Consider the following 15,791-nt stretch of genomic DNA (forward strand, 5'->3'; position numbering starts at 1 on the left):
GCGTATAATTATTAATTCAGTTCCTGCTAGCCTCACCATACAGACCAAAACATTTGAACAGACAAAAGTTAATCAAAGAACCTCTTATTTAAACAAGGGTGGAAGAGTGCTTTATTCATACAATAGACCTCTTACCATAACTGTTTTTCACATTTGGAATCACAACAACAATCAGATCAACTCTCTGTTTCATTGAAGTGAAGAATGCCTGCAATTCAGATGTGTCCCTTGCTAGAAACCGCAAACTTCGTGATTGCAATGGACGTGCAATATTCATCCCAAAATTCTTCCCTGTTTTCTGCATTAATTCTCCAAAACGCCTGCAAATTTTAATTTGAAATATACAAAAACCATTAATGAAATGGAAAGAATAGGATAAATGACTATAGACTCAGTGGTAGTATTACATAAACAGAAGACAATAACTACTTTTCCAACTGAATAGTCACTCTTTAATGATAATTATTAATCATTCTATTCTTGGAACAGTGTATTTCAAGTCATCTGATTTAACATCATCTGTGCTATTTTAGTCTACTTCCCTCTCTGGAAAGATTTTCATGAAACTAAAATGAAGTGCATGCCATTAAAGGACACCCCACCTACTTCTTAATTTCCTACTATCAGTAACACTGCCGTGGTGCAACAACGTCTGAAGCTGGGGTGACACAAACATCTCATATGCAGGCACTTCAAATATTGTGTGCCATTTAATTTTTAAAAAGTATTACTTCCATTAAGGCATGTTTCTTTAATGTTCAACAATACCAGGTAAGTTTCGCAATATATACGAGGGTCGCTCATTAAGTAATGCCCCACATTTTTTTTCTCAGCCAATAATGAAGATAGAAAAGTGTACTTTTACATGCTTGAGATTTGATGTTTCCCGCGTTCGTGTACGGAGTTTCAAATGATTCCAACCGATAGCGGAGCTGTAGTGAACTGTTAAAATGGCGTCTGTGAACGACTCTCATTACAAGCAACGAGCTGTAATTAAATTCCTTGTTGCTGAAAAAGAAACGGTGGTGAACATTCATAAACGTTTGTGTGCTGTGTATGGAAGCTGTGCAGTCGATAGGAGCACCGTTGGTCGCTGGACTAAGAGAGTTAAAGCTTCAGGAAGTGAAGAAACCGAGCTCCGTGATCTGCCGCGCTCTGGGCGTCCTGCCACAGCCACCACTCCAGACATGTTGAACCGCGCGGATGCCATTATTCGTGAGGATCAGCGCATCACAACTCGACAATTGGCCCAACAGCTTTCAGTCAGCAATGGAAGTGTGATTGCAATTATCCAGGCTCTCGCATATTCGAAGGTGTGCGCAAGATGGGTTCCACGAAGTCTCACAGCAGACCACAGGATTCAAAGGAAAACGATTTCTTCTGAATTGTTGGAGCGTTTTGATGCTGAGGGAGAGGTCTTTCTGTCCCGGATCATTACAGGTGACGAAACCTGGATACACCACTTTGAGCCAGAGACAAAAAGGCAGTCAATGGAGTGGCATCATCCTCAATCACCGAGAAAGAAGAAATTCAAGACATCTCCCTCCGCCGGAAAAGTCATGATGACTGTCTTTTGGGACAGTGATGGGGTCATTCTTGTGGATGTGATGCCAAGAGGTGCAACCATCAATTCAGACGCGTACATCAGGACCCTGAAAACCCTCAAGAAACGTTTTCGACGAGTTCGGCCTCACAAGCATCCAGCAGAAATTTTGCTCCTGCACGACAATGCACGCCCTCACACAAGTCTGAGAACCCGGGAAGAAATCACCAAATTGGGTTGGACGGTGCTACCCCATCCACCCTACAGTCCAGATCTGGCACCCTCCGACTTCCATCTCTTTGGGCCACTTAAAGATGCTATCCGCGGAACAAGATTTGAAGATGACGAGAGCGTGATTCAAGCAGTGAGGACATGGCTACGTGCACAGGACAAGAGCTGGTACCGGCAAGGCATGCATGCACTTGTTCCACGCTGGCGTAAAACCGTACAAGTTGATGGGGACTATATGGAAAAATAGTATGTGTAAAGGAAACATTGATTTATATTGTCACTAAATTTGAGCCATCTTGAATAAATATGTTCTGAGGAAAAAAATGTGGGGCATTACTTAATGAGCGACCCTCGTAAAAACTTGTAATGCAGGATCCAACAAAATATTTTTAGCCTGTATATTTTTAAAATTTTATTATAACCTACTGATAGCAAACTATTCTACAATAATAATCAAAATTACACAGTGACCTTCTGTTTCACATATTTTATATTTTGTAAAATGGAAGCCTCAAGATGGTCTATTATACTGAAACATGTTGTTCAAAAACATACATCTGTGATAATAACTGAATTATTATTGTTGTATGTGATGAAAGACTACAAGTTACATTAAACATATTTGTGTAATAACCCCCCCCCAAAAAATAAAATGCTTGAATATAATATGTCCTTGAAAAATGAACAATGTTTACAAGGACACCCACTATATGAAGTTTCAATTAATGTACTCACTTCATATTCCAACTTCGGAGCATCCAGGATCCGAGCACTTACTTCTTCAAACTTTCCTCCAACAGAGAGACCAAATTCTCTGACACATGGGTCTTCATTGAATCTCACTGACCTCAACTGAAATAAAACCAAAACACACTCAAATATGTAGCTTGAACAACAACAAATTATGCATAATTTTGAGGATGTCAAAGATACATACATTACTTAAGTATGTACTCAATCGAAGCAACCCACAATACTTTTGTATATAAAACACAACAACCACATATTACACTACATTCAATATGTGTGTGAAACCAACAAAGTTAAGTAGCATTTGAGGTTTTCACAGCGGTGAGTCTGAAAATGGATGTCTTCTGTGTTGTTGCACCATGTAGTCTGGTAGAAGTTTACTGACATTTCAGAGGTCCTTGCTTCTTCCATCATCCAGACCACACAGTCGAACAACCCAGAAGACAGCCATCTTAAAATATAAAGTTGTTAAAATACTAATATTGTACTTCATCACATAATTCACATTCTCATTTTTATGTTAAAGCAACACCAAAATTGAAAAGTAATACTCTTTGAAAGACACAAAGGTTACAAAAGTGTACTCTACACCACACACTGCTTAACATTATCCCCTTAATCATATATAGGAATAGTAATTGATCCTTCCATTTGCTATAACTATTCTTTTCACACACTCACATATTTATCCTCTTAATCTGCAAAAGTGATACAGTTACAGACTACACCACAGAAATGCAATACTTAATTTTCAGAGAGCTCACTAATTCACTTCCATCCACAGAACATACTTTCTTCTGATGTTACTATAACAACAAAGTAACTTAATACATTATGCTGGGTTGAGTCCAAACATTCATATCGTTCGTAATATTCATTACGAGAACTTGACATGTATGAATATGAAATGGCCTCTAATCATAATTCACTCCATGACAAATTATGATCAGCCCTTCTCAACATATATGGCAGAACATAAAAAGTTCATACAATAAGAGATACACGGAACCATGATCTTTGCTGAAAAACATGCCAGACAGATGCCTACAAATTAAATTTCAAGGACAAGATTAGGTTTGGGTTAGACCATGGACTGAAGCTTGGTGAGAGAGCCCAAGGGGGAGTACACCCCACAGGTTCTCCACACCTTTCCTGCTGATTAGATGTGTGAGCACACATAATGTCCAGATCTGGGGTACCAAAAAGCCACACGCTATTTATCCAGAACAAAGGTTTATGGTCAGATCTTTTTTTGCATAAAGCACAATTACAGGCATCATGTATCTCATCATATTGCAATAGTGGTTAATGCCACAACTGTCAGAAGATTTTCCACAACAGGATTCCTAGTTCCGGCAGGATTGCGTACTGCAACTCTGGCGTTTGGAAGTCGGTGGCTACCTTTATGAAAACCTGCCTTGCACGTGGCCTCCGAGAACCCCTGACCTGACACTAATGGGGTTATGCAAAGGATACAGTTTACTAACCTCCTCTGCCACACATACTTCATGAATTAAATACACATATCCAGGCTTCAGTGCAAATTGTGACACCTTGGACAAGGTGATGCAAGAACTTAAATAATGCCTTTATGTTTGCCATGTGGTAAATGTCTCCCATATCGTAAACCTCTACCGTGATGCAAACTAGAAGGTTACCTTTTTCATCTGTATGTCGTTTCATTGTACTGTCACTTGTAGTATTTGTTCAATAAATTTATGCAATGGTGTCCAACATTGAAATAGTCCAACGTAGGTAAGAAAATACTGGCACAATGAATGTGTTTTGTGCTGCTCATTAAACAACACTTTTTTAATTGCACAGTTTATATAGAGAATATAGTGCTGAATGAGAAGATATAGAATTTTGAACTGTGAAGGAAGTTGAAGTAACCAGTCATGGCCTTGTCTTAAAACACTATCCCAGCACTTACCTGGAGAAGTTGAAGAGAATTACTAAAATCTCAAGCCACAATAGCTAGGCCTTGGACCAAGAACCTCCCAAATATTCAGCAGAAGTACTAATCACCCAATTTTGACGTCTGGTGCGTGAGTTTCATTTTATGAACATGATAACTAAATGTGTGTTCAAGTCATGTACAAAGCAAAAATTCAGAATGCAAGACAGTGGGACAGGAAAAGTTATGAAAAATGTACACAAAGTTTGCCTGGAAAACCTGAAGGTAATAACAGGACACTTATATCCACTCTTATGTCACAGAATTATTTATTTCATCTCACATACCCCATAAGCTATGTCTTTCAATAGAAATGAGATACCGAGTCTGGCACCCATAAAATCGACCTTTTAAAGACAGTTTACAGAATTACTTTTGCATACCTGTACTTGTTTGAGGAGCAGACGGTCGTAATGTTGCCCATAGAATGCCGCCATCATGGATTCCGACCTTCCGGGGTTCACCGGTAGGAGATTCCTCCGACTTGGTGGGTCCACCTTCCTTTCCTACAGTCTCCACCCCAACCAGCCAGCAGAGCAGAAAAGTACACGCTAATGATGTTCCATACAGGGGTTTCTACAAGAAACCTTTAATGTTTTATCAAATGCTTTGTACTAATGCAGTCCTTGTTCTGTAACAACTGACTAAAGCCCAATGGTAACTACATGTACTATCTGCCTTAATATTAAGAAATTGCAGTTTGCTCACAGAGTGTATTTATAGGTTTCACATTATTTTAAGAGTAAACAAGAGATTATTACCATCAAAAAGCATTGACTAACTAATTTGTAAACTTATTTTCCAGACTTGTATTGCAGAATCTGAAGGTTATGTACATTGATATGTGAAACGTCCTTCCAATTGTGTCAAAAGTACTGAGGTTCATGAATATTTTGTGAAATGACATGTTCTACATCCTTTGGTTTAGTCCTAAGAAGGATCTATGGATTGTAAATAAACTCTACTCTCTAACATACCTGAATACTGCACTTCCTTATCCAAGTCACAAACGCTCCAGGTGCCTCGTTCTGTCTGGTTCTTCACATCTCCAACTCCAAATAAGCTGCTTCCCCATCACGCACACAACTGATCTTCTGAAACACTGATATTCAGACAAATTGGTCTGCCATGTCTTCGTGTGACACCAGTCCACACACACTACAGATACAGTTCACATGAAAGTAGCCACTCAGCACATCCCCTCATCTCAAACTCCTCTTTGAGACATACAAGTCACTCACACTGAATCTATAACCGTACACCTCCTCGGAAAGCAAGGTAATCGCACGAGGGCCTGAGGTCTTCCTTGTGGCATTGTGAGGCATGCTACGAACACCCGATAAAAAAAAAAATTAACAGATTCTCCCTCAGAAATGATACAGGATTTCGGTATGTAGTACATTCTCAAACACCTAAACATTGTCAATGAATAAATAAATATAAATACATGAAAATCTGAAACGCAAGCACATATACCTATATTAATTCTAAATTTCAAAGAATTTGACGAAACATATCCGCCATGTTGTGACGTCACAGTCAACGCCCAGTGAACGCGAATGCATGTTCAGCACACAATAGAATAAAATTTTCTAGACTTTGAAGATCCGATTTGTTTGCTAGAGTCCTGCGAAAGAAGAATGCTTATTACATGATGGCCAGCGTCCATATTCCTGCGATTTGTGTCACAAATCATTCGCTCGTCAAAGTACACTGAAGCAGCATAAGCGCATACACAATGGGGACCGTTCATATTCCTGTGATGTGTGTAACAAGTCATTCATCGATCAGCATAACCTGAAGACTCACCAGCGTACGCACAGTGGTGAAAGGCTATATTCCTGTGATGTATGTAACAAATCATTCGCTGATCAGAGTAATCTGAAAAAGCATCTACTCATTCACAGTGAAAATGTTTAAGCTTTATATCCATAATATAAATATAAATGTAAAGCAACTTTTGTATTTATATTTAAAATTCTGAGGTTTATGTATATTAATTTGTAAAATTATTTTTCATACTTGTATTGCAGAATCTGAAATTTATGTACATTGGTATGTGAAATACGTTCTTGTACTTGTGTTGAAAGTTCTGAAGTGTATGTTTATTATATGAAATGACATGTTCTACATCCTTTGGTTGAGTCCTAAGAAGGATGTATGGAATGTAAATAAACTCTACTCTACTCTAATTGTTAATGACATGGCAAACATGTAACAAATCTTGTCATTTGGCATACTGAGATGCCGATAACAGGACGGAATTAGGTAATTAAATTCAGAATGTATTCGAAGCAAATAGGTTATAGTTACGTGTGGAAACGTAATGAAAATTTTACCTGTTTCAATGTTTCATCATTTATTCTCGCCATTCTGGATACTGATATAAATTCAAAACCACAAAATGGAGCAAGGAATTTAAGAAACTCTGAACGCCATCACTACATTCAACATTTGGAAGTCTTCATGACTGATATAAGATACATAACTAACCACGAAAACCAAGGTAGCCAACATTAGATGGTTTCTTGAAGCAGAAAGCCTGAGTAGCTGCAAACTGTACAAATTGTATAAATAAGCAGGATTTTCCAACAGAGGAATATTGTGTTCCTCGAATATAGAGAACTATATCCCAAATATACTCACAGCCTACAGAAGATTGGCAAAAATTAGTTGGAATTTCAAACTGCCAAATTGGCTCTCCTGATCACTGCCTTCTTGATTAAAATATTTCTAATGTCTGCCTGTACGCAGTAGGCTTTTTTACAATATAGAAATTGGTGCACGGGACCACTGTTCTGAATTTTATAAGCCTTCTATTTAGAGTGAGCCGTACAAACAATTGGGCTATCTGCAGATGTGAATCTGAAGGCTTTGCTCATGTGGCTTACTTCCCATTACTTAGTAAACTTGGGTCTTGCCCTTCTCCCCATACTTAATAGTTTCAATCAGTAATAGTGACAGACCAATTTAAACACTTCTTTGAAAATAACTGCCTCCCTGCTCTTCAGTTTTATCCTTACAATATAATTGGATGAAGCTGAAACACTCATATGCAAGCAGTGACATAATTCTTAAACTTGATGTTGTATGTGTAAGATCATTCAAGGGCATATACAGCCATTACAACAGCAGTGTGATGACAGATTGGAGAAATGTGACACGAAAGTCAGAATAAGAACAGCGTGTAAAAAAGTTTTTCAAAAATATTTCTGAGTAATCTGAACATTTTTGACAATATAAATATCCAGTAGAAGCATGTGGTTTACATCAACACCACTGTATTTTCTCACAAACTAGAAGTGATAGTAGTTATTTGATAATTGTAATGGGTGGCTACTGATTAGTCCAAATGTAAGAACAAATATTTTTCCTACCATAAATTTTCTTTTCTTGTAGGAATGTATGTAAGGAAGTTACAATTCTTCTAAAGAAATATTAACAATAAGTTCGTATATATTATTCACATTGTATATAAGATGTACAGAACCTTTGACAAGCTCTCAACTCGGTCAAGGACAGTCATAATTTTAAAACACATTATGAATAAGGATTAGGATGACAGTGATGTACAAATGTTACAACAAATATATTTCTTATTAAAATCCTCATAATATGAACAATAAGCACGAAATGACATATAGTGGATTCCAGTTAATTGGGACACATCAGGACTGGAACACTTTGTCCCAAATAAACGGCTGCCCCGATTAAACGACGGCCCTGTTAACCGGAATCGACTGTATTTGCAAAATGAGGTCAATTCTAGTTCTTAAAATATATATAATTGAAATAAAACTTTTATGCAGTGACAGAATCAGATACTTGTAATTTGTATTAATATGGAGCAAGCATGGGAAACATCATGATACTAACACGCACCTCGTAATAATCATAAATATAATAATATAGGAAAAATAAAAAAAAAATGATTGGATTTTGCCAAGGATTAAAAATATCTTGCAAATGTAAGAGGAGTCATATCTACAGCAGGAACAGTTATCACCCCAAAACAAGGGCATTCTATATTAAATACTGTAAAATCCTGAATTATGTTATAAAATAGGCTAAAAACCAGATTTACAGTAGACTAATAACAAAATCTGGTAATAAAATAAAAATAAAAAGGGAGAGAGGAAAGATAAATTTAAGGGAAGGAGGGTCTGACAAGAGAATTGGATCCCTCTAAGATTGCCATCATACGTGAAGTGTATGATAGTGAAAATGCACATGAAACATTTGAACTGGAGCTGGAGCGTGCCTTGGAGGCAGGCTGCAGCATAATTTTTGTCGAACCGTATGTGGGATTAAACATCACGCTGGATTGCTGTTGGTAATTGTCTACACAAAACAGCACTTCTCTCAGGAATAGGTGCCATTGCAACAGGATTGGTATTGACAGACTGCCCATATGTATGTACTCCACTGGCAGCGCTGTCATTGCTGTGCACTGGACTGTATACTATTCATGGCAATTTCACCCCTGTTGTCAGTACCAGGTTGAACAAGATCCAAGATAGGCTTTCAAAGTTTCCTCTTCTTAGTACTCTTGCGCCAGCATCTCCTGTTGTTGTTTTAGTTCGGCGAGATGACTCAAGACGGAAAATTCTTCATAAAAGCGTATCTCAGATCACAGCTGGTTTTTGTGCATGGCGACTTTATGATCCCTACAAATGAAAGTAATCTGTTTCACAGACAAAGAAAATAGATGTGTAGAATCCAGTTACTTTACATTGAATCTGACACGTCACATCCCATGTTTACCTGATGCAGCATATTATACATGAAGAATTTTACTTTAAGTAACTGGATTCTGCTCTATGTCTTTATAGGGAACATGAATATTTAACATAGGGATCACATTAGGCAGGGTAGCAGCTAGTCTTTTGTGTCAAAACAAAAATCAGCATCACATTTCCAGGTGATGGTGCTTAATCTCCCTCTTCAAGCGCCGTCAACCACCGTTCTCTTTCTATTTTTAAAATGTTTCAACACCTGAAACACTGTAGCTCGTCTCATTGTTTCTGTTCCATACACATTCTGTAACACCTTTAACGTCTCTTCACCGCTTTTTCTGAGCTTCACACAAAATTCTATAGCACATCTCTGCCTTAAAACATCAAATGTCTTTCTGCTCCACCATTGCAAAACAGGATTTTAGTGAAAGAGATTTACAGACACACACGCCTTGAAAAATGATAATATCTGTATTAATAGCTAAACACACTTGATGAAACAAAACACCACATGTACCATCTCGATCAAGGCCACTGAAGATGAGCAGTGTTGCCAATCTTATTACTCTTCAAACTCCCCTTGTACATAGATCATACAGCAAGACAATATTCCATGATACACAGTGCAGTATAATCCTTCACCATAGACGACATATGAAAGTCACAAGACCTACTGTAAGTGTTAATGCACCACATCAGTCTTAAATAGATTTAAATATATACACAAATATATGAAATATTATTTATTTATTATACATATCATTGATGGTCTTATTTACTCCACAGACATGTAATATCACAAAAGATTGTATCAACAGAACACACAGCAAGATACCCTCCTTCCGCCATATTTGCATATGGGAACCTTACAATATATTTGGAGGTTGTGTTCAAGTTTAAAAAGTGTTCCCCAATTTTAAAAAATTGATAGATTTTTGTGTGATTTTGCTCAAACCTTTTGTATTCTCTCTCTTAAATAGGATATGAGCCATTTTGCAGCTATTCCTCGAATGCCATGAAAATGTAATTTAGTTAAACAAAATTTAATGCCTTACAGAGTCAGAAGCTTAACTGGAATCCACTGTATATCATTTCGTGCTTATTGTTCATATTATGAGGATTTTAATAAGAAATATATTTGTTGTAACATTTGTACATCACTGTCATCCTAATCCTTATTCATAATGTGTTTTAAAATTATGACTGTCCTTGACCGAGTTGAGAGCTTGTTCCTTCAGCTGGTCAAAAGTTCTGTACATCTTATATACAACGTGGATGATATATACGAACTTATTGTTAATATTTCTTTAGAAGAATTGTAACTTCCTTACATCCATTCCTACAACAAAAGAAAATTTATGGTAGGAAAAATATTTGTTCTTACATTTGGACTAATCAGTAGCCACCCATTACAATTATCAAATAACTACTATCACTTGACTATGGTCCAGAATAACTTTAAATGTAGTACATTATATCCGTACATATTACAAAGACTGAAATTTGTGGTCGCATTAGACAATTTATTATCAAGTTCAAGAAAAAGATTGCATGTGGGCCTAATCCCTTAATCTCGGTTTGTTTTAAAGATTAAATTATTGAATTGGGGGGACGGGGGATTGAGACATGTCTTTCAAGTGCGTCTTATGCTGTAATCTTAAAGTGAGATGCTCTACAAACCGGCTTGGAGTTCGCTTATTCAATAACAAGAAGTTGCTTTTTAATTTTTTTCTTGGTTGTGAGATATTTCTGTTTTATTGCTGTGACTTTGTAAATGCATTAACGTACAATACCCCTTTCATCGAAATTTTGTCTGTAGATCTACTTTCGGAGGTGAATGATACGGAGAGACAAAACCACAGAGACCTCTTAGGAACAGAACATTGTTTAGTGCTGTGATATCCATTGAAATGGCCCCAGACTAGTCTAGTCTTTGTTGATTTCACTAGAAATGCAAATGGTCATTTGACGATGAAACATTGGAGAGTCTATTTGGGGCTTGGTTCCGCACCTGCATTACAATGGTAATGATATGCACCGTTGCCTGACAAACATTTGTAAAGATTGATTAAGCTACACAACATGGGAGATAACCACATCACAGTAACTGTAGTTGGTACCCTAACACAATGTCGATGCTACCTGTTTCAGCGAGAGGGAGAGCACGGATCTACGTACGTATATTTTTCCCACATTATTGAACTAGTATCCCCCATATGTAACGAACACGTTCTGTATTCTGACTCGGTCAATTTGTTACACAATTGCATATTTTTGTAGAATTTGAGGTTTTAACATCTGTGAGTCTGAAGATGGTTGTCTTCTGGGTTATGCCATGTAGTCTGGTAGATGTCCACCAACGTTTCAGAGGTCCTTAATACCTCCATCATCAGGGCGATCATCGCCATCTTTTACGTATTCTTATTGTTTTTTCTTTGTTTGTCTCAACGTAAGATGCTTCCTGTTGTCAGTCTTAAGTTTTGTTGTTATGTCCTTCAGCTAACACGGATTAGAATCTCTATTCTATATTTTGGGAAGCCTACATTCTATATTTTTAGCTAATTAATTTACTAGATGAGAGGTGAAATATCTGTGTCTCGTAAAGTTATTCGATGGTCAGAGTGTCAAGGAATTCCACTCCCAACATATAACCCAAAGGTCATTACAATGTTCACAATACCCCGCCACTGGACCACATCTTTGATCTAGTGGAATCCAGCCAATACCCTCATAACTTGTTTCATTATGACCCACTGCATTTTAATATTTTCTCCCTGTCTACTCTGTATATCTCAAATTGTACCTTCCCTTAAGGGTTTTTGACTGAAACATTGTATGCTTCTCCCATTTAACCACGCTGCTCTTAATTATTCTATTTGTGTTCCCTGTGAGAACATCAGTGACATCTTAATTAAAAAGTATATAGACAAATATAGTTATTTTCTGTGGAACCCGTACATTCCTAATTCGTTATCAAATTAGTACCACTGAAGAAAGGCACACTATAGCAACCATGAAATTATATGTTTTTTGATATTGCAGAATAATATAATGATGCAATACCAACAATATGCTGTACCATTTTCATGTGTAATGTCATCAGGTGTTTCAGCCTGTATTCTTCAGTGCTTTGTTGTTATTGTAATACATTTGCTGTCTCATTTTGTTGTTTCAATGAATAATCTGTGATCTTTCTCTGCATCTTATATTATTTACTGTGTATAAGTACACAACATACTCTGCTACAAATTTATGTTCTGTACACTTTACCACCTACATTCCAGCTATGAAATTCAGCTAAAGTTTCAGACCTCATTTTAAAAAAACACATCCAAAGCTTCTAGTTTGTGAGAAAATACAGTGGTGTTGATGTAAACCACATGCTTCTACTGGATATTTATATTGTCAAAAATGTTCAGATTGCTCAGAAATATTTTTGAAAAACTTTTACATGCTGTTCTTATTCTGACTTTCGTGTCACATTTCTCCAATCTGTGTCATCACACTGCTGTTGTAATGGCTGTATATGCCCTTGAATGATCTTACACATACAACATCAAGTTTAAGAATTATGTCACTGTTTGCATATGAGTGTGTCAAGTTTCAGCTTCATCCACTTATATTGTAAGGATAAAACTGAAGAGCAGGGAGGGAGTTATTTTCACCCATTAGACCCACAAAGTAGTTTTTAACATTATATTAAAAGAAGTGTTTAAATTGGTCTGTCACTATTACTGATTGAAACTATTAAGTATGGGAAGAAGGGCAAGACCCCAAGTGGACTAAGTAATGGGGAGTAAGCCACGTGAGCAAAGCCTTCAGATTCACATCTGCAGATAGCCCAATTTTTTGTACAGCTCTCTCTAAATAGAAGGCTTATAAAATTCAGAACAGTGGTCCCGTGCACTAATTTCTATATTGTAAAAAAGCCTACTGCGTACAGACAGACATTAGAAATATTTTAATCAAGAAGGCAGTGATCAGGAGAGCCAATTTGGCAGTTTGAAATTCCAACTAATTTTTGCCAATCTTCTGTAGGCTGTGAGTATATTTGGGATATAGTTCTCTATATTCGAGGACCACAATATTCCTCTGTTGGAAAATCCTGCTTATTTATACAATTTGTACAGTTTGCAGCTACTCACAGGCTTTCTACTTCAAGAAACCATCTAACGTTGGCTACCTTGGTTTTCGTGGTTAGTTATGTATCTTATATCAGTCATGAAGACTTCCAAATGTTGAATGTAGTGATGGCGTTCAGAGTTTCTTAAATTCCTTGCTCCATTTTGTGGTTTTGAATTTATATCAGTATCCAGAATGGCGATAATAAATGATGAAACATTGGAACAGCACATGGAGGATAAGATGAATAGGTAGAATTTTCATTACGTTTCCACATGTAACTATAATCTATTTGATTCGAATAAATTCTGAATTTAATTACCTAATTCCGCCCTGTTATCGGCATCTCAGTATGCCAAATGACAAGATTTGTTACATGTTTGCCATGTCATTAACAATTAGAGTAGAGTAGAGTTTATTTACATTCCATAGATCCTTCTTAGGACTCAACCAAAGGATGTAGAACATGTCATTTCATACAATATACATATACTTCAGAACTTTCAACACAAGTACAAGAACGTATTTCACATATCAATGTACATAAATTTCAGATTCTGCAATACAAGTATGAAAAATAATTTTACAAATTAATATACATAAACCTCAGAATTTTAAATATAAATACAAAAGTTGCTTTACATTTATATTTATATTATGGATATAAAGCTTAAACATTTTCACTGTGAATGAGTAGATGCTTTTTCAGATTACTCTGATCAGCGAATGATTTGTTACATACATCACAGGAATATAGCCTTTCACCACTGTGCGTACGCTGGTGAGTCTTCAGGTTATGCTGATCGATGAATGACTTGTTACACACATCACAGGAATATGAACGGTCCCCATTGTGTATGCGCTTATGCTGCTTCAGTGTACTTTGACGAGCGAATGATTTGTGACACAAATCGCAGGAATATGGACGCTGGCCATCATGTAATAAGCATTCTTCTTTCGCAGGACTCTAGCAAACAAATCGGATCTTCAAAGTCTAGAAAATTTTATTCCATTGTGTGCTGAACATGCATTCGCGTTCACTGGGCGTTGACTGTGACGTCACAACATGGCGGATATGTTTCGTCAAATTCTTTGAAATTTAGAATTAATATAGGTATATGTGCTTGCGTTTCAGATTTTCATGTATTTATATTTATTTATTCATTGACAATGTTTAGGTGTTTGAGAATGTACTACATACCGAAATCCTGTATCATTTCAGAGGGAGAATCTGTTAATTTTTTTTTTATCGGGTGTTCGTAGCATGCCTCACAATGCCACAAGGAAGACCTCAGGCCCTCGTGCGATTACCTTGCTTTCAGAGGAGGTGTACGGTTATAGATTCAGTGTGAGTGACTTGTATGTCTCAAAGATGAGTTTGAGATGAGGGGATGTGCTGAGTGGCTACTTTCATGTGAACTGTATCTGTAGTGTGTGTGGACTGGTGTCACACGAAGACATGGCAGACCAATTTGTCTGAATATCAGTGTTTCAGAAGATCAGTTGTGTGCGTGATGGGGAAGCAGCTTATTTGGAGTTGGAGATGTGAAGAAGCAGACAGAACGAGGCACCTGGAGCGTTTGTGACTTGGATAAGGAAGTGCAGTATTCAGGTATGTTAGAGAGTAGAGTTTATTTACAATCCATAGATCCTTCTTAGGACTAAACCAAAGGATGTAGAACATGTCATTTCACAAAATATTCATGAACCTCAGTACTTTTGACACAATTGGAAGGACGTTTCACATATCAATGTACATAACCTTCAGATTCTGCAATACAAGTCTGGAAAATAAGTTTACAAATTAGTTAGTCAATGCTTTTTGATGGTAATAATCTCTTGTTTACTCTTAAAATAATGTGAAACCTATAAATACACTCTGTGAGCAAACTGCAATTTCTTAATATTAAGGCAGATAGTACATGTAGTTACCATTGGGCTTTAGTCAGTTGTTACAGAACAAGGACTGCATTAGTACAAAGCATTTGATAAAACATTAAAGGTTTCTTGTAGAAACCCCTGTATGGAACATCATTAGCGTGTACTTTTCTGCTCTGCTGGCTGGTTGGGGTGGAGACTGTAGGAAAGGAAGGTGGACCCACCAAGTCGGAGGAATCTCCTACCGGTGAACCCCGGAAGGTCGGAATCCATGATGGCGGCATTCCATGGGCAACATTACGACCGTCTGCTCCTCAAACAAGTACAGGTATGCAAAAGTAATTCTGTAAACTGTCTTTAAAAGGTCGATTTTATGGGTGCCAGACTCGGTATCTCATTTCTATTGAAAGACATAGATTATGGGGTATGTGGGATCAAATAAATAATTCTGTGACATAATAGTGGATGTAAGTGTCCTGTTATTACCTTCAGGTTTTCCAGGCAAACTTTGTGTACATTTTTCATAACTTTTCCTGTCCCACTGTCTTGCAATCTGAATTTTTGCTTTGTACAT

At 37.1% G+C, this 15,791-nt stretch overlaps 1 protein-coding gene and 1 pseudogene across 11 annotated transcripts in view; both read left to right on the forward strand.

The window, feature by feature from the left end:
- The first annotated feature begins 5,854 nt into the window (after nt 1–5,854).
- Nucleotides 5,855–10,372, forward strand: LOC147870986 (transmembrane protein 11 homolog, mitochondrial pseudogene; annotated as a pseudogene).
- Nucleotides 10,373–13,855: 3,483 nt separating this feature from the next.
- Nucleotides 13,856–15,791, forward strand: part of LOC110832269 (protein argonaute-3-like) — a 137,851-nt gene continuing 135,915 nt past the window's right edge. For 8 of the 11 annotated variants that reach the window (XR_015532940.1, XR_015532942.1, XR_015532944.1 and 5 more), the window contains exons 1-2: nt 13,857–14,951; nt 15,353–15,545. Coding sequence is in view for 1 of the 11 variants with exons in the window: in XM_087341485.1 (XP_087197611.1) it covers nt 15,489–15,545 (57 nt within the window). In the remaining 10 variants the exon portion in view is untranslated. Of the gene's footprint in view, nt 14,952–15,341; nt 15,546–15,791 lie in introns of all 11 variants that reach the window. The other 3 variants (XR_015532946.1, XR_015532948.1, XR_015532947.1) reach the window with 3 other exon arrangements.

Source organism: Zootermopsis nevadensis, unplaced genomic scaffold, assembly GCF_977971745.1.
Source record: "Zootermopsis nevadensis isolate Lab colony 2312 unplaced genomic scaffold, Znev_1.0 Znev_ptg000076l, whole genome shotgun sequence".
NCBI classification, from domain to species: Eukaryota; Metazoa; Arthropoda; class Insecta; order Blattodea; family Termopsidae; genus Zootermopsis; species Zootermopsis nevadensis.